The 24,401-nt window shown below is 37.6% G+C and overlaps 1 protein-coding gene across 3 annotated transcripts in view; it reads left to right on the top strand.

The window, feature by feature from the left end:
- Positions 1-24,401, top strand: part of LOC132822339 (ERC protein 2) — an 820,981-nt gene that overhangs the window by 654,245 nt on the left and 142,335 nt on the right. The window contains exon 16 of one of the 3 annotated variants that reach the window (XM_060835589.1): positions 989-1,054. The exons of 1 other annotated variant lie outside the window; for it this stretch is intronic. In XM_060835589.1, the coding sequence (XP_060691572.1) occupies positions 989-1,015 (27 nt within the window). In that variant the 3' untranslated portion in view covers positions 1,016-1,054. Of the gene's footprint in view, positions 1-988; positions 1,055-11,195; positions 11,248-24,401 lie in introns of those variants that run through there. One more of the 3 variants, XM_060835590.1, reaches the window with a different exon arrangement.

Raw genomic sequence — 24,401 nt, 5'->3', positions numbered from 1 at the left:
TGGCAGGGCAATTTTTTGAGGGGTGTATAGAATTTTTGGGCATCCTTCATACTTGCAGCATTAGTTCATTTAATTCTAATAAGAAGAACAAGCTGTGTGAATATTTTTGCATTCTTGTAATTTCAAAATTAAAACCCTGTTTCATTTCTAAAAAATAAAGTCTCTGAATCATCAATGCCAAGAGAAAGAAGATATCTTGCAATTTGTGATTAGGGATTAAAGCAAACTGATCTGAGACAGTAACAAGATAAGCGTTAGCGTGTGAAATGGGCCGTACTTGTTTCATTAGAAGCAAGTGACTTATAAAGGAGTGCAGTAAAAATCCAGCCTGGCCAAAATGTACATCCACACTGCTCATTTTAATCTCTGGGTTGGAGATGTGGTCGTAGCTGAACTTAAACCTGGATTGACCAGGTTTAATTGGTGTTTTGCTAAATCAAACTTGAAATCTCTTGCACGTTAATCACCAAGAATGCTTCATCACATCTCTGCTGTGATAGACCTTGAAATCAATTTGGACTTGCAGTTTGTTTTTATGTTTTAAAGAAATTGCATAAAAATTTTGAAAATTAAATTGCACAATTTTTTAAATTGAACATCTTGTGGGAAGTATTGGAAACCATCATGAAAATGCACTGTCTAATTTATAATGTTATGCAGTATTTGTTTATTATAGAATGTATGGAGATTATAAAACAGCTAAGAAGTAGCCTTAAAATTCTAAATGCTTGCACTGGGTAAGCACCTCTATAACATGGATTCCGGTTACTCTTTGCTTGTTTTGGCTTTGGCTTCTGTTTTGTAGGTTCCGTTGGGGACAATCTCTATGTTTGTTTGTCTTTGTGCTGAAGCTGCTGGCTGTTTATTTTAAACAAACTCACATTTCTACCAACAGAGATAAAAATGTTCTAATGCACCAAACTGACTAACCCTTTCTTTGTTTCATTCCAATGCTGCCATGCATGTCCTCAAACACATCGACCAATAGGATGATGAGGAGGGCATATGGGCGTAACAGTACACATGAACCAAAGCTACAGTTTTGTTCTGAGGGGTGAGAGCTTGGATTTTCTCTTCTCAGATCATATTGCACTGGATGCTGTAATACTCAAATGTTCTTCTCTTTGTGCAGTGTTTCTTTGTGCATTTTCTACTGTTTGTTGTTCTTGTGTCACTGCTTCTCTCTCTCTCTCTCTCTCTCTGTCCACATTGCCTTTGAAAGAAATATCAATTAGAAACTGATATTGCAGCAGAGCAGGTGAGAAATAATTCAAAACAGTACTTCTGGAAATGTAAAAAAAAACTTAAGGCCGTGGCAGCAAGATGCTAATATTGACACATTCTACTGAAGATATGTATCAGTTGCCATTAGGAAAAAATGAGGACTGCAGATGCTGGCGATCAGAGCTGAAAAATGTGTTGCTGGAAAAGCGCAGCAGATCAGGCAGCAACCAAAGAGCAGGAGAATCGATGTTTCAGGCATAAGCCTTTCCTGAAGAAGGGCTTATGCCCAAAGCGTCGATTCTCTTGCTCCTTGGATGCTGCCTGACCTACTGCGCTTTTCCAGCAACACATTTTTCAGATCATTGGCTATTAGGCATATATGTTGTTACTTGTTACCTTGATATTCATTAGCAACTTATTCTACAAGTGACACTACTTTTGAAATCAGGAACTGAAGTCATGGCCAATTTTCACTGCGGAAATGTGAAGAAACAGGTTTGGACGATTGAAGTGAAGGTCAAAGAAGGAAAATTGGCCCTAAAGTTGAATGCTAGTTTATCACCATACTACTTCATTGAAAAGGTTGCTACATGACCTTTTACCCTAACCTGATCAAGTCATGGATAATTTACTTCAAAGACTTGTGCCCAGATATTTGCTTTGCATGGATATAGCAGATTTTCTACAATGTTGTTTATGTGGCAGATACTAAAGGTAGTTACATTTACAATTCCTGTGAAATTATCTAATTTGTAGAGATAGCTGCATTTCTAAAAGTCATGAGCTACTGAATTAAGAAGGATTAAATATGTGTTCAAAAGCTAATACACATCATTGCCAAACAGATTCCATGCTGGAATGTGCATTAAATTTAACTTGAAAAATACTTCTACCCAACAAAACCTGAACATTGAATACGTCAATTGACAATGGTATTGACCCTTTACGATTAATTTGTAATGGGTAGATATAAAAATAAAGATTGCATCATAATAAAGATCACTAATTCTAGTTTGCTGTATCGTTACGATTGAATGGAAGGAAACACAATTGAAGAATCAAGATCGCTATAGATAACTGAATCTGAACCTTGTGAGATTTTTGATATAAATTTTTTTTACAGTTCTATGATGTTTGTCCAGAAATTATTTTGGCCTATGAAAATAGAGGTTCTTATAGAGATTCATTTTGGATCAGTGTGCTATCTTGGTATTGATCTGGAACTTCTGCTTAGTTCTGGAGGTATCAGTTAGAATTTTGTGGAATTATTTTTCTTGTATCATGTGGCCAAAAATAATTTTACTGATTGGTAATGAGGCTGGTCCAAGCTTACCATTTCATATATTTAGATTTGTAAATTTTCATTCAGAAAAACATCGGGTATTGAACACTGATTGCATCACTTGAACATTGTAAACATGGATGCTGATAGGAATTTTAGTGCAGTTAAAATGCACTTCATAGTTGAGCCTCTCTCTCTTGACATAATGCACTTTAAGTGGTTCTTTTTAGATAGAGTGCAGGACACTTGCTAAAAGATAGCAAGGCCCTTTGATAAATATTGTTAAGATAGAGAGTGTAGAGAATGATAACTTGAAAAATGACACTTGAATTTCCTGTGACTGACTGAATGGATCACATTATAAGATGCCAAGTTTTAATTCTTTGACTGTATTGAACAAACTTTTCAAGCAAAATTATCTGAATATTATTCATTTGGCAACTTGTACTCTATAAATTCAAGGTGAGCTTGCCCACTTAACCTTTAAAATGATGGACAGTTTCTTTATACATTTATACTGATTCCTCTCTGAATTGACGACTAGCTGTTCTCATCTCCTGATGGCATACTTCCTTTTCAGCTTTCCAGCCAGAACGTTCAAGCCCCTGAACTTCCTCTCACTGGGTTGGTTACCTTACAGTTCCACTCCCTAAGCAAATCTTCCAACTCGTTTAAACCTTCAACAATTTGGTTTCTTTAATCTGAGCATGAGTATGAGCTTCAATCAGCCATCTGTTCGCAAACAATACAGACAGGCTATCTCTATCTGTCTCTGCCCTTTCTCCCCCTCTTTACATACAAACATACAAATTGAGAGCAGAAGTAGGCTATTCAGCTGCTCAAGTCTACTCCACCATTTAGTAGGATCGTTGCTGATTTGCTGGTATTTTGAATTCCACTCCTGATAACCTTTGATTTCATTACCTAACAATAATGTAATTTAATATTTTTAAAGCCTCCACTTTAAAAATATTAAATTACCCCATGTCTAACACCTTCTGAGGTGGTGTGTTCCAAACTCTCCCACTGCCCTGAGAGAAGAGACCTCTCCTCTATACCCTAAAAGACGATAACCTAATTTCAAACAGTGCCCACTAGATTTGTATTCACTCACAAGATATAACATAATGCCCACACCCAACTTGTTTAAGAGGCTTTAGGACCTTTATGTACTTAAAATCAAGTCACCCCTCACTCTTCTACATTCCAGTGCAAACAAGCTCAATCTGTCCAACCTTGCGCAAAAGACAGTACATTCCATAAACCTCTAACCCCATCTGATACATTTCCCACCTCTTTTAAGGTGACCAAAACTGCACAAATTTTTGCATAATTGCATAACTGCATAATTGTGATCCACTACAGTCTTAACTCAAAGATATCTGGTATCAGGCTAAATGGATTCAGGAGCATGATAAGCTAAGAAAGGTATAATTTTCAAAAGCAGCTTTCTCTGTGAACCATCAAGAACAGGAATACTGCTGCAGAAGATAATCTTTGGCTTACCCGGCTTCTGGCTTTTATTCTGTGCTCAAGCATTAGGCTTAAAGTTGGAGACCATTTCATTGGTCCCCAGTCACAGCCGTTGCTGCCTTAAACTCCATTCCTACCTGTCAACAACATTATTTATCCTACCAGATTCACTTGGGAAATAGCCTCCAGTCAAAAACTGAGGCCTGGTAGTTAAAAGCTCTGTTCTCACAGCCGTGAAGGCTGAATGGCTTCACTCCAGCTTGGCTCCTGGGCACATCAATCCCATTTCTCTAAAATTATTTGTATTGTGCATGATTTTCTAATGTTTCTATGTCATGGTTACACTGAACTATGCAATGATCCTGTTGAATTTTGTTGGTACAGGAGAGAAACTTTCACACAATCAGTGTGATTTATAGTTTTGTACCACTGACAAATTGCTGTGTTGAATTAATAGTTTAGCAATTACTTTGAATGCTTTTGAACAATTATCTGATCATCAACAATTGCATAACTCTACAAGCTCTTTCCTGCAATTAATAAATTATACTTCCATTACTGTTTTAATCTTTCATTTTAAGATAAGTAACGCAGTGGGTATTTCAACCATCTTCAGTATATCATCAACCCTTTGGGGAGTGATACAGAGATTTTGAATGACAAAAAAAGCTTCCAGACTTTAATTCTGTTAATACTGTTTCACTTTATTGCATAAAGCAAGGTAGCAAGAAGTGTTTGAATTGATGGAATTATCCTCATGCTTGTGATTTAAACCTTTCCTGGTCTCTGAATCAAGCTAAAATTATTTTCTCCAAAGAAGAATGCTAGTCTTTGTTATTTTGGGAGTTCCACTTATGTTTGATCAGCATTGTTTGATCAACATGAGGAAATGACTACTTGGAGCTGTCATGAAACTAACCTCTGAAACTAAATGCATTGCCTAGTTTCAGTTGCCAAGGTACCTAACCCTGATTTGGAAACCAATATCCGTCAACCTTCATAAAACCATTGAACTGGATTCCTTAGGACACATATCAGAGATATTATCATGGCTCCAAAATTCTACCAATGTTGCCAATCTGTCAATTGCTCAGATCTGATTTTGCTAATCAATAGTATTGGCTGACATGGTACGTTTAGCATTTTCATTGCCGTTGCTGCGTGACCGTAAATTGTAAAGAGAATATTTCCTTTATTTGTGACATTACAAGCTTGCAAGCCAAGTCAATTATATGATTGTTTTTGGAAATGAGTTTGTACCAGGTGCTACTGTCTGTCTGGTTTGAAACTTGCTAGGTTTCTGTCTTGGACAGGATTGATGTGTACAAGTACAGGCACGGCCGTGAGTGAGTTCATTGGTGTGACTAAACATGAAATCATAAGTTTGACATTTATTGGTATTAACGCTAATGTCAACATTAGCAATTGATATAAGAGCATGTCTGTGACTTAACTCCAACTGCAAATGCATAAATACCACAAGCCTCTTTACTATTGAAACTATAGTTAGATCAATGATTCTGCTCCACAACACACCTGCTTCCTAAATATTGACTGACGGCTTAATTGATTTCCTCTCCTAAATAACGTGGTACGTCTTTTCAAGGCATCATCATTATCTCTTTCTCAAAAACAAACTCCTGATTCTTCTGATCTCACATATTACCATCATATTTCTAAGCTCTGTTTCCCTTAAAACCTCTTGTATTGTCACCTCTCTAAATGTAAGATGCTCTTTGAATCTCTCAAATCGGGTTTATGCCATTACCACATCATCCAAAAGACAACCACTGAAAGTTTTCTCAGTGTACTGTTTGTTGACATCCACAGTGACTGTGGTGCACTTTCTCTCCTAGTTCTGGTATTGTATGGAAGAAGTCCTGAGCTGAGCTGCTGATCCCAAACCCTACAAGATGTGTTGGTTGGAAGGCTTATTGGGGTGATTCATGCTAACTTTCTGTCACCTCCCTGTGGGAATGCTAGCATACATATTCAATATTATATTGTGCCTTTTTCCACAAGTCTTAACACCCAGACAGCTATCTTCTGTAGCATACTGAACAATTTTGTTTTGTTCATTATTTCATAAAAGAACAACTAAATGTATATTTTCTAGTTCAATTTGAGACTAGGTAGTTCAGCCAAGTTGTTTGTATCATCTGAAAGAAGGGATTGCATTCATTGCTGCAGGCATATGATTGGAAAACAAAATCCATTGTTCAAGAAGGGAGGCTTAATACCATTCCATGCCATGGCCAGGAAGGCTTGCGAAAAGGCACTCAAGATAATGATTCTCCATGTCTGGTGGTTGTGCCTTCAATTGCCAAGATCCTATGGACTGAATCTTTCTTTCTAAATAGTTTCACCATTCTTTTGTCATTTAAGCTGCTCCTTAAATCGCACTTCAACTATCTTGTGACTCGGTGATAAATTTCATCCATTGGGATGTTCACTATGTTAATGATATCAGTGCATTGTGTTGTTGTTAGGAGTATACCGGTCATATTTAAGGTGGGGTTCAAATGTCTGAGTGCATTAAGGACGTTAAGTTTTTCAGGACTTAGAGATGGTCAACTTTTACCCTATCTGGTTATAAAAGTCTGATAAAACTAACGAGTAAACATTCAGCTCTCTCTGATGTGAACTCCTGAAAGGAAGAAAGAATAAATCAAAAATCCTGAAAGGGAACAGGAGGTAATGAGAATTACAAATGAGTCGTATGTGAAGTTTAGCAGTATGTTAGTGTTTGCTAATATAACAAAGTTCACCATTTTAGAAAATAGTTAATTATAGATTTAATACCTATTGAATTGTACCTTAGTTCCACAAGCAGCTCTTATACAGACATAACTTACATTGTCACCATCTAGTAATTTGTATTTATGCACAAAAACTTCATTCAAACCCCCACTTTGTTCATTACCACTTGCTCCAGGTACACGGAACACAACAACGCTACCTGCCAGCACAAGCTGCTTTACAATACACTGTTCATTTCCATAGGTACATAATTTTACGTTCATAGTTTGTAATAACCCGTTATACACATATGAATGCATTCTTGACCATATCCACCCTCGTCAGGAATTGTTTTTATTTAAACAAAGCTGAGCTCGGGAAACCTGTTGAAAAATATTTTGACTTTAACCCATCTCCAAGTGTCAGTACAACCAAACTTGAACATTTCAAGAGTATTGTAACTGGATAATTTTTCTATAAATAGGAGTTTTTGAACAGGTACTGATTTACAGTTTTAAAATATTAAAAATGACAGCATTGACAGCACTTCCATTGTAAAACTTGTAATATGTGCCTGGAAATAACCAGACTGTCATTTACCACTGGGCCTGAGTGAAATGCAGACTGCTGTTCAAGAAGTTGCTGTACTGCCTGTAAGGATCCTACCTGAATTAAGTTCCTGGAAAGTCTCAATTACAACTTATTCTTTGCGTTTAATGTAGAAAATGTTTCATGTCACTTAAAATTATTCATGAGGAAGGAGCTGCAGCACAGTATTGTTAAATAACTCTGAAATGATTAATTCACTTTCTCTGGGCTTCAAGACACTACAGGGAGGGGTGGTCTTTTCCCATCATTTTATGCTGGTATAAAATTCAGTATTTAGTGTATTTCACCTCTAGACCATTCTATCTTCAGCAAAACATGCATATTTGGCAGAAATGTAGATGAGAGAATTGAAGCAGGAATATTGAGACCTGTGCTAATTTTCAGTGTGGCTTCTCCAGTTGAAGTATAGAATGTGCCATCCTTCTGATAAAACCTTAGGTCCATAAAACCTGCTAGGGTGGATGTGGAAGATCACATAACATTATTTTGAAGAAGAGTAGGGGAGTTACACCTGAGGCCTGGCCAATCCCTGTCCTGCCATCACCATCACAAAGAAAAAGATTATCTGGTCATTATCGAATTGCTGTTTGTGGGTGTTTGCTGCACACATATTGACTGTATTGTTTCCTACATTAGAACAGCAATTAAACTTCAAAAAGAACTTTGTTAGCTGTAAAGTACTTTGAGCCATCCGGTGGTCATGAAAAGCGTTATATAAGTCTTCCTTCCTTTCTTTTAGGTAATAATTACAGCTTGAATTTTCCTATTTCCTGCTTGCACCTTGCCCCTATGTATGTTTCAGCTCTTGATCATAACCAATGCCATTTGTGTTGACTGTGTTTGGTGGCAGGGACAGTGAGGAGAGTGTTTTTTTTGAATAAAACAAGTTTATTTCAATGTGGTAGCACATGCATTGAAATAAATTAAATGCGAAAGAGGGATTTGAACTAACAAGAGTATTAGTGAAGCCCGGATGGAACAAGTCTGTTTTTTTTTATTTGTTTATAGCATTACTTGTACAGAGAAACAGCATGGTTGCTTTACAAATGGCAAAGGAGTTAAGTAGGAGACAGGAAAGCTTAAAGTTGGAGACTGAAGGATTGAAGATATGGGTTTTTTAAGAGGCCTTTGCTGGATGAAAGAGTGGCAGTAAGGCACTGTGGTTTATGGTGAATTAAAATGAGCAAGAGTGTGGTCACATCGATTATAGAGCAGATGAAATCACTCCAGAAGCTTTCTTGAGGTGATGGAACTTATATTCAGGCCCAAAGTATGGAAAAAATTATTATAGGAATTTACTGCACAGGTGAAGACCACTCAATTGTGTCTGTGCCATTCAAAAGGAATATCCAGACTAATTCCACATTTCAAATCTTGAAGTGCTGTAACACACAGAGTTATGGACAAATGTATTTCCATGTACTTTTTAAAGTGTTATGAGGGTTTCTGCTTGTCCCACCTTTTCAAACAATACTTACAGATCCCTACCACACTTTTGGTTAATGTTTCTTCTCCGATCTTCTCCAAGTTTGAACTCTATCACCTAAATCTATGCCCCCTGATGATGGACCCATCAACCAAGAGTAATCCATCCAAGCGTAATAGGACCTTCCTATTCATAATATCTCAACCCCTTCATTTTATCAATTCAGTTTCCCCTCAACCTCCACTGTTCCATATAAAACAATCCAAGTATATCCAGACTTTCCGAATTATCATCACCCTACTGTTAGACTCTCTGCCTTGCTTAATAAAAGAAAGAACACCTTGAGCTTTCTTGACCATTTTTATCCACTTGTACAGCAGCATTCGGGGAGCCATGGACATATGCTCCAAGGTCCCTCTTATCCTTTATACTTTTCAGTAGCCTAACATTGATTCCTATTCTCTTGAATTATTAAAGACAAAGAACAATAGAATTCTAATTATCAAAGGCATCAAGGGATATGGAGATAGTTTGGGAAATTGCATCAGCCATAATGTAATTGAATATTGGGGAAGACTCAGGGGACCAAATGGCCTCCTGCTCCCATTTCTTCTGTTCCTTGTCATTAGCTTTAACCAAATGGATTACTTGACACTTATCTGACTCCATTTGCCACTGTTCCATCTGCCTGAAATTCATTGATAGCTGTCAGTAGTCAAGTTTTCCTCATCGTAAGCCACGTGGTCATTTTCTTCTGTTCTCTGCAAACTTTTAAATTATCCCCCCACAATCATTGCTATATACAGCAAAAAACAAAAAACCTTGAAGAGCCTGGCCATGCCCCAGTGGAATGACAAAAACCTCATTAACAGTTACCCTTTGCTTCCTAGTTACCACTAGTTCAATGATGTGGACTGTTACTTTCCTGACTAGCCTGTCCTGTGGAACTTATCAAAAGCCTTGTCAAAATGCATATAGACTACATCACTGTCCTCGTGAACCGTCTTTATTACTATCTCAAAAAAGTAATTTGTTTCAGTCAGACCTAATCTTCTTTTAGTAGGTATATGTGTCTTTAATTAATTCGTGTTTTTCTAAATGAAAATTTGCTCTGTCCTTCAGTAATGTAAGATTAGGTTGGCCTGCAATTACTGGGTTTGCTCCTTTCTTCCTTTGGAAACAATGGTGCAATATTAGCTGCTCTCACCTATAGCTAGAGGGGATTGGAAAATATTCTTCAACAAAATAAGTGACAGCAATTGACTGGTTCATTTCTCAGGGCAATGCCCTGACTAATCGGGGTTTAAAATTCAAATGAAGCATAGCAGTTAACTGTCAGTCATCACTGTTGCATTCTTTGTGGCAGTGCATATCAATCAGTGTACATACCAACCAATCAGCACTCTCCAGTCAGGCTGTATCAATGTTGTTTTTTTCCTGAAGTTTTTATTCATCTAATGAGTTCAATATGAAAAAAATACTCTTTTTTGTATTTGAGAAATGCTGAAAATTGCCAAAAAGAAGCTGACTTAATTTCTTAAGCATTACTGAAGATTAGTTTTTGGTTTACTAATTCATCTCAAATGTTTTCATTTGTAAAATTCTTTGTATCATTTACCCATAATATGTTAATAAACTATTCATTATGTCTTAAAGATTTCCTTTAAGAAGGAAAGTGGCTGCTTTGCATTCTTTTTAATTGAAAAATCCTGAATTAAGTAAATTAATGGATCTGTGGTTTTGCAAGGTGTATTGTGACGCAAGGACATGGAACATGATGTGCAACAAATACATCCATTGCTTATATAGCTTTATAGCAGCTGTGGACTTCTATAATTTGTTGCATCCAGTCTATGTTGTTATTTTTCATAGCATAGTTCATTAAAGTTTGCACAGAAAACTGGTCTGTCTTTTGGAGCAAAATTGGTAGTAATTATATTGTATAAAATATTCAAAGTAAAGTTAGAATATTTATTAATGAACATCTCTGAGACACCCATTTTCATCTCAATGTAATGTACTCAATAGTTCTGACTGACATAGTTTCCACACTCTTTCACAGATCTGACTGTACATCAGAATAACAGAATCATTAAAATCAGATTAGTACACACATTGGCATTCAACAATTGAATTCTTTCCATTGTGAAGCCACAAGACCCTTTTGTTTGATCAGAGAAACTTATGGCTCACGAAGAGGTCATTCAGCCTGTCGAATCCATGCTGATCCATCAAGAGGATGGTTGGATTTAGCTCCTGTTTTCTCCATGACAACTCCTTAGCCAATCAGAGTTTTATTTTGCTAACTAATCAGGACCCATTCTCTGCAGTATAAATTGTTGTGATCATTTGAAATTTGTCATGCTTGTATCTGTACTAATGAGCACAAGACGAAAAGCTTTGACGACATGTTTCTGTATTCTGCAATCTTTATACTTTCAGAGGATATGAACAGCAGTGTCAAGGCCAGGATCAGCCCATCCCCAACAGTCCCCAAGAAGGCAGCAGTGAGCTGCCCATCCCCTGGCCAGTGTATGCAAAGTCAGATTATAAATCAGACCAGCCTAACTGGATTGTTTGAATAATAAATGAAATTTCATGCATATCAGTATATAAAATTGACTTTGCTGTTAAACATAGTGCCACTGTGCTTTGTAATATTTATTTATGTGATTGGGACTGTTAATTATTAAATAGACTGAATTACTTTCAATTTTAATTTTGTCACAATGAATTAACTTGTTAATTATACTAACTATTAAGTTCTAATCTCAGTGCATCTTCTAAGGCATGCAGAATTACTGCAGTCCCAATTTTGTTGTAGTGAAAAACAAGTAAACCAAATAGAAAGGCATCTGGATAAATGGGACTAATAAATGGGACTAATGAGTTGAAGTCAACAGTTAATGTGGGCAATTACAAAATAATGAGACTAGAGTGAGGAAATATATATGATGGGAACATAAATTCAGTAGCTCATGGTAGCATCTTGCTTAGACCACAGTGGAAGTACTGTCTGGTTTTACGCTACAAAAATTAACAGAAAACTGAAGGAAGTGTGGAAGAGATTTATAAGACTAATAAGAGAACCAAAAGGAAATGATGCTGGAAAAGTTTGTTCGGACTATGAACTGTCATTGTTGGAGTTGAAGGTGCTCAGAATTATGGAGAGATTAATGGGGTACGTTTGGAAAACAGTTGTTCCTATTTGAGGAATCTTGGAGAATACTATATATATTTGCATCAAAGTAGATGTTCTGAGGCTAAAGTTTTAACCAGTAATTAGTGGGTCAAATCATACATGAATATTCTTTTTGAGGGGTTGCAAGCCACCCTCTCCCATTGTCTTGATACCTAACTGTTCATGGCAGTATGTCAGCTAATTGCAGTTTTGAGACTGTTCCTGCTTGCATTTCTGGAGGCTAAAAGTGTCAAGGACCATGACGAGTGCATGGGATAATTGCTTTGAGGATTAGCCACATTCATGTTGAATAGCAGATGGCTTTGATGGACTGAGTGGCCTAGTCCTTTTTTATAATCTTTCTAGGTCCCACAGACAGGAATGCAATAATGCTCAAATTTCCTGTTTTAGTCATGTTGATTAGGAGCTAAACATTGGCCTGGATACCTGGGAGATTAGTTTGTTACTCAAATTTAAACGTTGCAAATTAGTCATGAATTTTGAATGCTTAAATAGAAAGGGAAACAAAATTCTGAGCATGCCTTTAGAAATTGTTGAATTAAAGGAGCTATGTTTTTTCAACATGTGAAATTCTTTATGGTTGATTTGAATTGGTAAGGTTTCGATGGCCACCACGTGAAAGGACCACAAACATTGCTTGGATTATATCCTGATACCTTGAGTAATGGCATGCAATAAGTAACAAAATACACAGTATAAAGAGAAATCCTGAAATTTATCCCTGCAGCAATGGGTCATTTTAAAGAGAGACAGGATGTAAAGTAAAACCATCACTTGAGCCTTTGATCAAAGGGCAGGTTGCCTACCTCCACCCAGTATGCGATTAATACACAAGTACATTTCACTTTAAGCAACAGTGACAAGGCAGTACTACTTATTTGAAGTTTGTCATCTTACACATACCCAAGGAAGTATGTAGATCATTTAAGATTTCCTTGATGTGTATGCTCCGCTTATTGTCACAAAGTCTGTGCTAATTTTAAACAATCTGTTACATTAAGAATTTGATTATTTGTTTGACAATGAGCATACATTTGACTAGAACAAGAGTTTATATAGGCATTCTTTAGAAACATGTTGCTTCACATCAAAAGTTGCACAATTTAATGAACATTGACACAGTGAATACTAGTCTCAAACTAACATCTTAGTGAATGATTAGCAGGTTTGCTGTAACAAAAATGAGTCAAAATTGTCAGTTTGAAGATTTTATATTTCAATCAAAATTATATAATATAAAATTAATTAAATTGGTCCATAAAAATTATTATTTAGTCAGGATGATCATTTAAGGGGGAAAAGCTTTTTTTGTTAAAATGTGATTTTCTCTCATGTTTTAGAATCGTACATGTTGATACCACACACTCGTGAGCCCACAAACAAAAGGCCAGGTGCTTAGCAAGCTCCTGCCAATTTTGTAGTATAGCTGCCTATCAGAAATTCAGTAAGTGCCCTAAGGGGACTCATACTGCCAACCTTTCCTTCTTAAGGAAGTGTCGGGCCTCCAGTCCATGAAACACATCTACATAAACTGCTTAACACTGAGAAGCAAGTCAGATGTTAATGTTTTGTAAACAGCAGAACAACTTGTATCTATGTAGTATCTGTACATTAACAAACATTCATAGATGCTTTGAGTTAATGGATCAGAAACTGAAGTATGGAATCAAAGTGGCAGAAACGGCCATAAATAAATCATGTGCTACAAGAAAGCTTTTAAAAATGGATGCAGAAGTGGAGAGATGAAGAGATTAGGAAGGGACATGCAGAAAGTAGGATGAAATCAGCTCCAAGTTCTGTCACTGTTGGCAGGGTAAAAAGATACAGAGGAAATCAGATTTGCAAGACCGAAATGAGCTATGCGAATATAAGACTTGAGAAGTTTGCAGATCAGGGTGGGGCAGGATGATGAAGAGACTTGAAAATGAGATGATCATTAGAGGTTAGGAGCCACTGCAGCAATTTAGAAGATTTGGGCAACACAGGAACGGATGTGGGTGGTGGAGTTTTGCAATTGTTGAAGTGTACAGCAGTTTATGAATAAGAAGTCAACAAAGAGAAATCAAGTTCTCCAGGCAGAGAAAGTATGGTTAAGGTTTTTGGCAGCACGGAGAATGAGGAAGAGCAGAGGTGGAAGATAATGTACTGGGAAAAATAAGTGATCTTGTGGATTGATGGGATAGGTCTGTGCATGATTGTACACTCTGTTGCAATGCCGGTTTATAATATTCTTCTATAACTAATGAAAGTAAAGGTAAAAAAAATTAATATCCAACAAGTTAACTGACCTGTTCTTTTAAAAAAAACTAATTATGTATTTAGAGTCTACTGGATTTAAACCTGAGAACTTAAACCTGCATGAAATAAGGGTAATATTTCAAGTCTTTATTGACTAGTTGGTGCTTAAAGCTGTCCAAATGATGTAAGTTATTTAATAAGGGCATCATGTTTCCATGAATAGTGTGTGATTATAGCTGCAGTGCCCCATAATTACAGTTTCCTGATGTGTTAGTGGGATTTTTTTAATTTAAATTTCCACTGTTTCTTAAAGTTCAGTTAGAGGAGTGCATGGTCAAACACTGCCAATGTCCATAATGGAGTGCAATTAGGATTTTAATTTGATGGCTACATTTCTGTAATTGAGATATCTGCAGAATGTGTGTCATTACAAAGAAAATCTTAAGCTTCAGAATGGTTTTCTCCTATATTGAAAAATGCTATTATATGACGTTGCAGATGTGCTATTTTTGATGTGTATGGCATCAATCAGAACTGTGCAAACAAATAAAACTCTATCCATTTGCACATGGTGTCTCAGTTCAAGGGGTCTATGTGCTACACACATTGCAATGTCATCATGATTGTCCCTTGTATTAGCAAGTTTGTGTCTGAATGCTGCACAACAACTGTCATTGAACTCCGAATTTAGGTGGGCAACAGGCAAAATTTCTGGATCCAATGATAAATTGAGTGATCCACAAAATGAGTCTTCATTTGTGTCATTTATGTAGAGATCAACAGATTTGCATTTGCCAGTGCTAGCAATTACAGGGGACCCATTCGGGATGTTGACAACACAACAACCTGTCTTTGTATAGAATCATAAATGGATGGCAGAGCAATTTAGTGATGAATTCAAGAGCTTGCAGTCTGGACAGCTGAATGCATGGCCACCAATGGTCGAGTAATTAAAGTCAGGGACAGGCAAAAGGGTGGAATTGGAGATTTACAGAGACAGAGATTGAGGAATTGAGAGGCTGGAGCTAATTACAGAATTAGGGCAGTGTGTAGTCATGAGGGATTTGAATACAAGGAAGAGAGCTTTAAAATCGATGCATTGTTTAGTTAGGAGCCAATGTAGGTCAGCGAGCAGTGATGATAGTTGAAAGTAAAGACACACGGACAGCAAAGATTTTTTCAAGGATAGATTATGAGAGACGAGACAGTATTGCATTTGAATAGTTCAAGGAAAGAGGTAGTAAAGGCATTAATGAAGGTTGCAGCAGCAATAAAGCTGAGACATGGCACATGGCTGGACAATATAATGGAGGTGGGAAAAAGCAATCTTGCTGTCAGTGTGACAGTGTGGTATGACGTTCCACTCATTTGACACCGAGATTTAGAGTCATAGCGATGCACAGCACGGAAACAGACCCTTCGGTCCAACTTGCCCACGCCGACCAGATATCCCAACCCAATCGAGTCCCACCTGCCAGCACCCTGCCCATATCCCTACAAAGCTTTCCTATTCATATACCCATCCAAATGCCTCTTAAATGTTGTATTTGTACTAGCTTCCACCATGTCCTTTAGCAGCTCATTCCATACACATGCCACCCTCTGCATGAAAAGTTGCCCCTTCGGTCTCTTTTATATCTTCCCCTCTCACCCTAAACCTATGCCCCCTAGTTCTGGACTCCCCGACCCCAGGGAAAAGACTTTGTCTATTTATCCTCTCCATGCCCTTCATAATTTTGTAAACCTCTATAAGGTTACCCCTCAGCCTCCGACGCTCCAGGGAAAACAGCCCAAGCCTGTTCAGCCTCTCACTATAGCTCCGTGGCAACATCCTTGTAAATCTTTTCTGAACCCTTTCAAGTTTCACAGCATCTTTCCAATAGGAAGGAGACCAGAATTGCACACAATATTCCAACAGTGGCCTAACCAATGTCCTGTACAGCCGCAACATGACCTCCTGACTCCTGTACTCAATACTCTGACCAATAAAGGAAAGCATACCAAACGCCAAACATACAAGGAACTATGAACCTGCACTCTAAGGTCTCTTTGTTCAACAACACTTCCTTGGACCTTACCATTAAGTGTATAAGTCCTGCTAAGATTTGCTTTCCCAAAATGCAGCACCTTGCATTTATCTGAATTAAACTCCATCTGCCACTGGCCCATCTGGTCAAGATCCTGTTGTAATCTGATGTAGCCTTCTTCGCTGTCCACTACACTTCCAATTTTGGTGTCATCTTTAAACTTACTGAATGTACCACTTATGCTCACATCCAAATCATTTATGTGAATGACAAAAAGTAGAGGACCCAGCACCAATCCTTGTGGCATTCCACTGGTCACAGGCCTCCAGTCTGAAAAACAACCCTCCACCACCATCCTCTGCCTTCTACCTTTGAGCCAGTTCTGTATCCAAATGGCTAGTTCTCCCTGTATTCCATGAGATCTAACCTTGCTAATCAGTCTCCCTTGGGGAACCTTGAAGAATGCCTTACTGAAGTCCATAGAGATCACATCTACTGCTCTGCCCTCATCACTCTTCTTTGTTACTTCTTCAAAAAACTCAATCAAGTTTGTGAGACATGATTTCCCATGCACAAAGCCATGTTGACTATCCCTAATCAGTCCTTGCCTTTCCAAATACACGTACATCCTGTCCCTCAGGATTCCCTCCAACAACTTGCCCACCACTGAGGACAGGCTTGCCAGTCTGTAGTTCCCTGGCTTGTCTTTACCACTGTCTTTCACACTGTCTGAATCATCCTCAGATTCCAGAGAGAGGAATGGAGCAAGTAACATAGAAATAAAAATTGTAATATAAAGCAGAGATCATGATTTTTGTCTTCCTATTGGAGGATAGTCCTGGATGTCAAATATGCAGTCTGATAGTTTAGCCATAGTGGAAGAGTTGGGAGAAATGGTGTGGTAGAGCTGAGGGTGCCATCAGCAGAACTGTGAAAACTAATTTTGTATGTGCAGGTGACATTATCAGGAACAACACGTAGAAGGAGCCAACATGTGGAAGAGCCACAGTCTACAAAGCAATTTGTATAATATTATTATTCATAGATTTGCTTTATATAATTAACTGAACATAATATTTATGTTGTGATGAGATTTGGAAAATTTGTATACTTAAAATAAAAAGTATAAAATATGTCAATCTGAATGTTCTGGTGATATGTGCACAACTTTAAGCATTTCATCAGATCTAACCAAAAGAAGATGAACAGATGTTATTTTGAGCATGTGATACTTGAAAATATATTATTTAGATATTGCCCACATTTTATGTATTAGGTACGTAACAGCTATGTTCGAAGTTGGTCCATAATACTAACTTGAATGAAGTTCTTGAATGAAGTCCTGATAGCTGATGCAGGCCAACCATTGCAAGAAACTTAGGATGGATCTTTGGAAAACTATAAAATAAAACCAAGAACTATGGATGCTGGAAATATGAAACTAGAACAGACCAGCTCTGCTGAGTTGCTCCAGTAATTTCTGTTTTTGTCTCCAGAAACTATCTTCCCTGACCTTTACTATCAGTATCAATATGCGAAGTTCTTGTAGCCTCCAAAATCATCAGGCTGTTTCAGTTTCCTCAACCTTCAAATTGCCCCATACTCCATTTCTGTCAGTCTAACCTTACAAATAATCACATGCTGCATTACTGTCTTATTGCCCCAGCTCTTCACGAAACTCATCACCTTGATTATACGTATCCTTGACCTATCCCAACTCACTTTCTGACTTACCTGTTCTTGGCTGCATACACAGCAACATTGTCATCACATTTCGATCCTATCCTTTAAAAAACCCACATCCCTTCCCACCTCCTTAAAATTATTACACTCAATCGCACTCTTTTCTGCAGCTGTCTATGTTTTGTAACATGTCTGAATGCACTGTTATCATCCATTTATGGGCGTGCTTCTCCTGTGACTCCCTGTTCATGGTTCGTCCAATACAATTTCCAATCCCTGACATCCTGTGTAATTCTGATTATGGATCACCGTCATTCCTTAATTCCGCCAATCTCTCTCCCTTGACCGTCCCATTTTCAACTACAGCTAGCTCAGTAATTCTACTCTGCCACAGTCAGTTGTGGTGTGTCCCACATTGTATCTTTCATCCCTTTCAATCCAACACCTGCACATTGCCTTCTGGCATGATCACAATGCCTGCCTCTGAGCTTAATTCTTTTCTTACTGTTCTAACTTCGTACCAGGACTATCTCCTTTCAAGTAAGCAACATATGGTCCAATAGCACTGATTTAAAAGAATGAGCTTGCATTTATGCAGTGCTTTTCAAATCATCAGAAAATCCCAAATGAAATACTTTTCAAATGATACTCCAATAATATTGGGAAGCAAGGCAACAATTTATCTTATACAATAAACAGCAATGAGATAAATCATCAAGTAACATTAGGTATGCGATGAATTTTGACAAGATGGCAGAAGAATTCCTCTGTTCATTGTATCTTCTTACGCCCATCTGAGAAGACAAGTGGGGCCTTGTCTTAATGTCTCATTTAAAAGGCAGCACCTCACCAGTAAAGGATTTATGTACAACTGCATGATTCAAATCTCTACAATGTAATTTCATAGGCAAGAGGACATTTGCTGAGTTACACCAAGATACATTATTTATTCTTTCAGGAAATTTGGCATCACTGCCAAGACCAGAATTTATTGCACATCCATTTGGCTGATAGCTTGTTCAGCCATTTCAGAGGGTAGTTAAGAGTCTAGAGTCACATATAGGTCAGACTGGTGAATAATGGCTGACTTATTTCTTATAGGAAATTGTTGAATCAGATGACATTTTGCAACAATTGATGTCACCGCCACTGAGACTAGTTTTCTATTTCAGGTTTATTGATTGACTTTATATGCCACCATGGTGGATATTGAACCCATGTTCCCATGTGTTTGAATGTCTGGATGGCTAGTCCAGTGACATTCCTCCACTGCCACCATCTTCCCTTAACATCTGCGGTTTTCAGCCTTCCACTGTTGTCAGAACAAAAATGTGCATCATTTAAAATGAAACTTATATTTAGTACAAATATGTTGCAACTTGTGAACATACTTGTATATACCGAATATTCTTTTGTATATACCGAATATTCGGTCACTGGGTAACTTGTAGGCGATGGTTCAGTTGTTCCCTATCAGAAAGAATAATCATAAGATTTTTAGAAAACTAGTGCATCCAGTTCAGAAACCACAGTCAATCACTACCATATTGCATTTGTGCTGGACCAAAATTAATGCTGTGCATTCTCCCACTAACTGCGTGTTTTCTTCTGTTCCAAATGTCTCTTTGTTTGTTTCTTCAAAGATATATTGGTTAACAACACACTGACACTTGTTGCAATAACACACTGACATGGCATTCTGTGTGAAACACCTCCCTGTTTAATGAAATTTCCCTATCTTCACTCCTTTTGTGATACTTTTAAATTGACACTCCTTGTCACTGTTTCTCCAAACAATAAAAATAGTCTTGCCCTACTCAACCTATCAAAAGTCCTGTAGAATCTTTTTAAAAATCTGTTTGTTATCCTTTAGCATTAGTTAACAAAGCGCTGAATCTAAGGTATCACAACATATCTTAGAGATCCTTAGGCAAGAGTTTGAAAAATTCTAGACGTGTCACTAATGTTGGTTTGGCCCCATAACTCTGTAACTTGAGGTGGGAGGATTTCATCACTTTGTGTGATTGTTAACTGATCTCTTGGGGTTCTTACATTTTTATGGAATCAATTTAATTATGCAATTTTGATCGAAGTTAAATTAGTCTGGATTGGCAACTTGATCATTCTTAAAGAAATGATGCAATCAAAAAATGAGTTTAACTGTCTTTTGAAGGTTTTTATCCAATTGTATTTCTATCCATAACGCCAAGTGTACATGTTTGCTGTTTTAAAATAATTAACTTCTATTGTACACTGTATGCCATCGAAACAATTAGTAAATGTCAGTATGCAGTAGAATCCTTTTATGTTGTGAAACAGACAAGCTAAAACTATTTAAAAAGTACACTCCCAAAACAGGTGCTGAGATCAGACTTAAGTGATCTGTTTTGTGCTGTCACCTTATGTGAAACTAGAGGGCTCAAAGGGTATTCATTGTTCTGTTTACATGTTAACTTGCTGTGTTAAATAAAAGATCAATTCCACTGTGTTGCTGTTTAAGCCATTCTTATCTGGGTGCTTTGTGGAGTACTGACAAGTGTCCTTCCCTAGCCAGCCCTTGACATAATGTCACAGCTGCCAATCACACAGAGCTTTAAGTAATCGGACAGTGCCTGGGGTTACTATTTGTTTGCTTTTCTGTGTTTCCTGTCAGAAAGGCCACTGGGCTTTGTTACACCTGTGGGTCATGAATGTCACTGACCTATCACCTTTACCAACATAAAGTGTGAACTTTAGTTAGAGCAGCAAGTTTTAGTATCGACTCTTCAATAGAAGCCACTAATTAAAGAAGGTTCCTTGTCTGCAATCCATACTTCTCGATTTGATACTGTTTGAATGTTGCTATCTGTAACAAGAGTAGGTATTTAGCAAGTGGGAAATGTTTGTTTGATGTGATGTAATCCGAGATGATTTCCATTCATTTTTATTGAATGCATTTATCCATCTCTTGTGTGCTACTGCATGAGAAGGTCATAGGACTCGTAGTTTTAGCATGAAATAGCAAGCACTTACTGGAACAGACTACTTCTTTCAGTTCATCTATTTTGTGTTTCTGTTAGAGCAAGAAGCCTAATTAAAGTGAAATTATTGCTCACCAATATTCTGATTTATATTGTACTGATATAATGCAAATTGTAAAGCATTTAAAATAGGGAAGAATGAAGTGTTGAAAAATGTAATGTCTTCAGTTAAATCAATTCCAGCTTACTTTCAAAAATACCCCATTCATACTCTGCCGATGTATGGATTGTTTACTGGTTTGGAGTCCTAGTTTTGCTGCAATAGTGACATGCATAAAAAAAAATTGAGACCAAAAATAGAAGTGACTATTGGAATTCCAAGTTTCTTAGTCCTTAATATTAGAATGTAGCTCAGATCCCAAACTCTCTTTGTGTTCCAAGTTTTAAAAAAAAATCACACAACACCAGGCAATAGTCCAACGCATTTATTTGGAAGCACTAGCTTTTGAAGCGCTGCTTCTTCATCAGGTGGTTGAGAAGCAGAATCATAAGAGCCAGACTTTATAGCAACAGGATTACAGTGTCATGGAATGTAATATTAAACAAATTTAACTTGAGACTTTCATCTTCTAGAATGATCATGTTAGTTTCGGTTCCTTCATATGTAAATTCCAGAACTTTTCTAAAAGTTGCCTTCTCAAGATAGCGTTTAACAATAGGTGCCATTTCAGCTCAGAAAGTGCATTGAAAGTGTGAAGTTGAAGTCTGTCTGTCTCGCAATGTTAGGTCAGACTGATTCTATTTCTAAAGTGGGGCTTACAGAATCTTACATGGATTTATGCAGTTTTTGAGCAAAACAAAATGTAGTTCTGCAAATACAAATTCACCCCACAAACTTATTGTGTGCGCGCACGCAGGGGAGACTGAGTGAGTGTGTGCATGTGGGTGTTTGTGGGAGGGGTGAGTGTCTGTGAGGGGTGTGTCTGTGTGTGTGTGTGTGTGTGTGTGTGTGTGTGTGTGTGTGTGTGTGTGTGAGAGTGTAATGGGGTATAAGTCTGTGAGAGAGTGCTTCTGTGGGGGATGTATGTTTAGCATATGAGAGAGGGTCTGTTTGTGTGTGCGCATGCGCGCGTGCATGCATTTGAGAATCTCTTAGTGTTGGACGTTGATTATATTGCTAAAGAGCATTCACTATAGTCATCTGCTTCCCTTGCCTAGTTGTCCTGGTTGTCGAAGCCACTGCCGATGTCTTGCCCAGGTATGTCCTATTCATATAACACAGGAAGGTGTAGCTTTCAGTGCATCAGTTAACTGTTGTAGTCTTGAAAATTCCTTCCAAATATAGTGGTCAGTGTATATGCTGAGTATGAATGTGACATGCCAGTGTAGATGGATATTATTTTGAAATTTCTTTTGCTTCTGGTGCGAGTGGGTTTGTCTTAAACTCCTGTGCATTTTTGCTACACAACCAATGTAACCTGCTTTTATTCCTTGTGCCCAGTTGCAAGAACACAAGAAATAGAAGCAGGAGTAGGCCTTTCAACCTTTGAACTCACTTTTCAATTCAATGAGATTATGTCTGAACAACTTCCACATCATTTGCCTGCACTATCCCACCAAACCTCGATATTTTTAACACGAGGGAATCTGTCAGTCTCAGACTCAAATGTACTCAACTACTGCACCCCTGGAGCAGAGAATTTCAAAGATTCAAAGTGAAGAAATTCCTCTTCATATCTTTTTTTTTCTGAGATGCCGTTCCTGCACTTTATATTCCCCAGCAAGGAGAACCATAATTCCCACTTATACCTGTAAGAATTTTGTAAACTTGAATGAGATCATCTCTCATTCTTCTTGACTGCAGAGAAAATGGGCTCACTCTATTAATCTTTCCTCATAAGATAATCCCTCTATCCCAGGAATTAGTTTGGTGAATCTTTGTTTCAATCCATTGATGGCAAGTGTATCAATCCTTAGTGTAGTTCTCTAAATCCCCTTGACGTATGTTTGCACTTTCCTCTCAACTCTCACTCTGACCTAGTTTTGTGACATCTGAAGACTTGAAAATTTCTATGACTTTTGTTTATAATAGATGGACAATTGCACTGCACTTGCATCACTTACCAGTCACATGTTTATATAAGTTGTGAGTTTCAGGCATCTGCCTGAAACGTTGATTCTCCTATTCCTCGGGTGCTGCCTGACCTGCTGTGCTTTTCCAGCACCACATGCTCGACTCTGATCTCCAGCAGATGCAGTCCTCACTTTCTCCTAAATGTTTATGTAAACCTAAAGTACTTGCTAATAAATTGAAAGGAAATACAGACATACAATCAAAAAAAATTCAGAAATTTTATGTTTAATTATGTGGATGGCTGGGGGCCAAGCAATGAGCCTTGCAGTCCAACCTACCAACCGAAAAATGGCCCATTTATTTCAACTCTGCTTTTTGTTCATTAACCAGATCTTAATCCATGCCAGTATGTTCCCTCTACTCTGATCTTGTTTACCGACTTCTCCTATGACCTTACCAAAAAGCATATGTATATTCTTACATATCTCCTTATCTATTTGGCTTATTGCATCTTCAAAATTCCAACAGGTTTCTAAAACATGATTTTCTTTTCATAAATGATGTTGACTTTGCCCAACCGTAGCATTATTTTCTAAGTTACTCATTATTGCACCTTTTATTATAGATTGTAAAAGTTTCCCTGTGCTGACACTAAACTAATCAGTCTGCTGCTGCTCCCATTTCTCTCTCACTCCTTTCTTAAACAGTCAGGCTACAGTTGCGGCCTTCCAATCTGACAGGACCATTCTAGAGTCTGTAGAATTTTGGAAGACGACAACCAACTCGCCCGCTATTTCCACAACCTCTTTCAGCATGGAATATAGATCCATCATGCCCAGGATGTTAGCCAATTGAAGTCCAGTTAATTTATCTAGTTCATTTTGTTTTGTTAATATTAATATCTTCCATTTCCTTATTTACACTAGCTTTAAACTACTGACAAATTAAATATGCATTTGTGAGGAGAAAAATTGAGGATGACTACAAATATAGCTTATTGTGACTGAAAGGGACTGACTTATCCATTAATACCTTAGAAATCTTGACTTTTGAGGCCAGAAAATTGTGGTCATGTTATACACTGCAGTTTGCGGTAAATTTAACCTTGCCAATATCTCGCATGTTCTTCAGTTGTAGTATAGTAATGAAAGATGTAATTCATAGTTTCAAGCAATCATTGCTTATCAATAACCTAGTCACCAATAATCAGTCCAACTTCCAACAGAGCTATTCAGTTTTGGACTTTATCACAACCTCAAAAAGATATGGCTATAAGAAGTGATTGAAAGGAGAAATATAAGAATAACCACCACCAACGTCGAGGCAGCACTGTAGTGAATCCTAGGTCAGTGGAGTGCCAAGGAAAACCCTGCAATCGCATCAATCTTACCTTAGATGAAGGACAATGCTTGTCAAAGATCCATCATTGCGTCCTTAAGACATCAATGTATGAGTTTGATAAAC

This window comes from Hemiscyllium ocellatum, chromosome 14 (assembly GCF_020745735.1).
Source record: "Hemiscyllium ocellatum isolate sHemOce1 chromosome 14, sHemOce1.pat.X.cur, whole genome shotgun sequence".
Taxonomy (NCBI): Eukaryota; Metazoa; Chordata; class Chondrichthyes; order Orectolobiformes; family Hemiscylliidae; genus Hemiscyllium; species Hemiscyllium ocellatum.
This window is presented reverse-complemented; position numbering and strand designations above follow the sequence as displayed.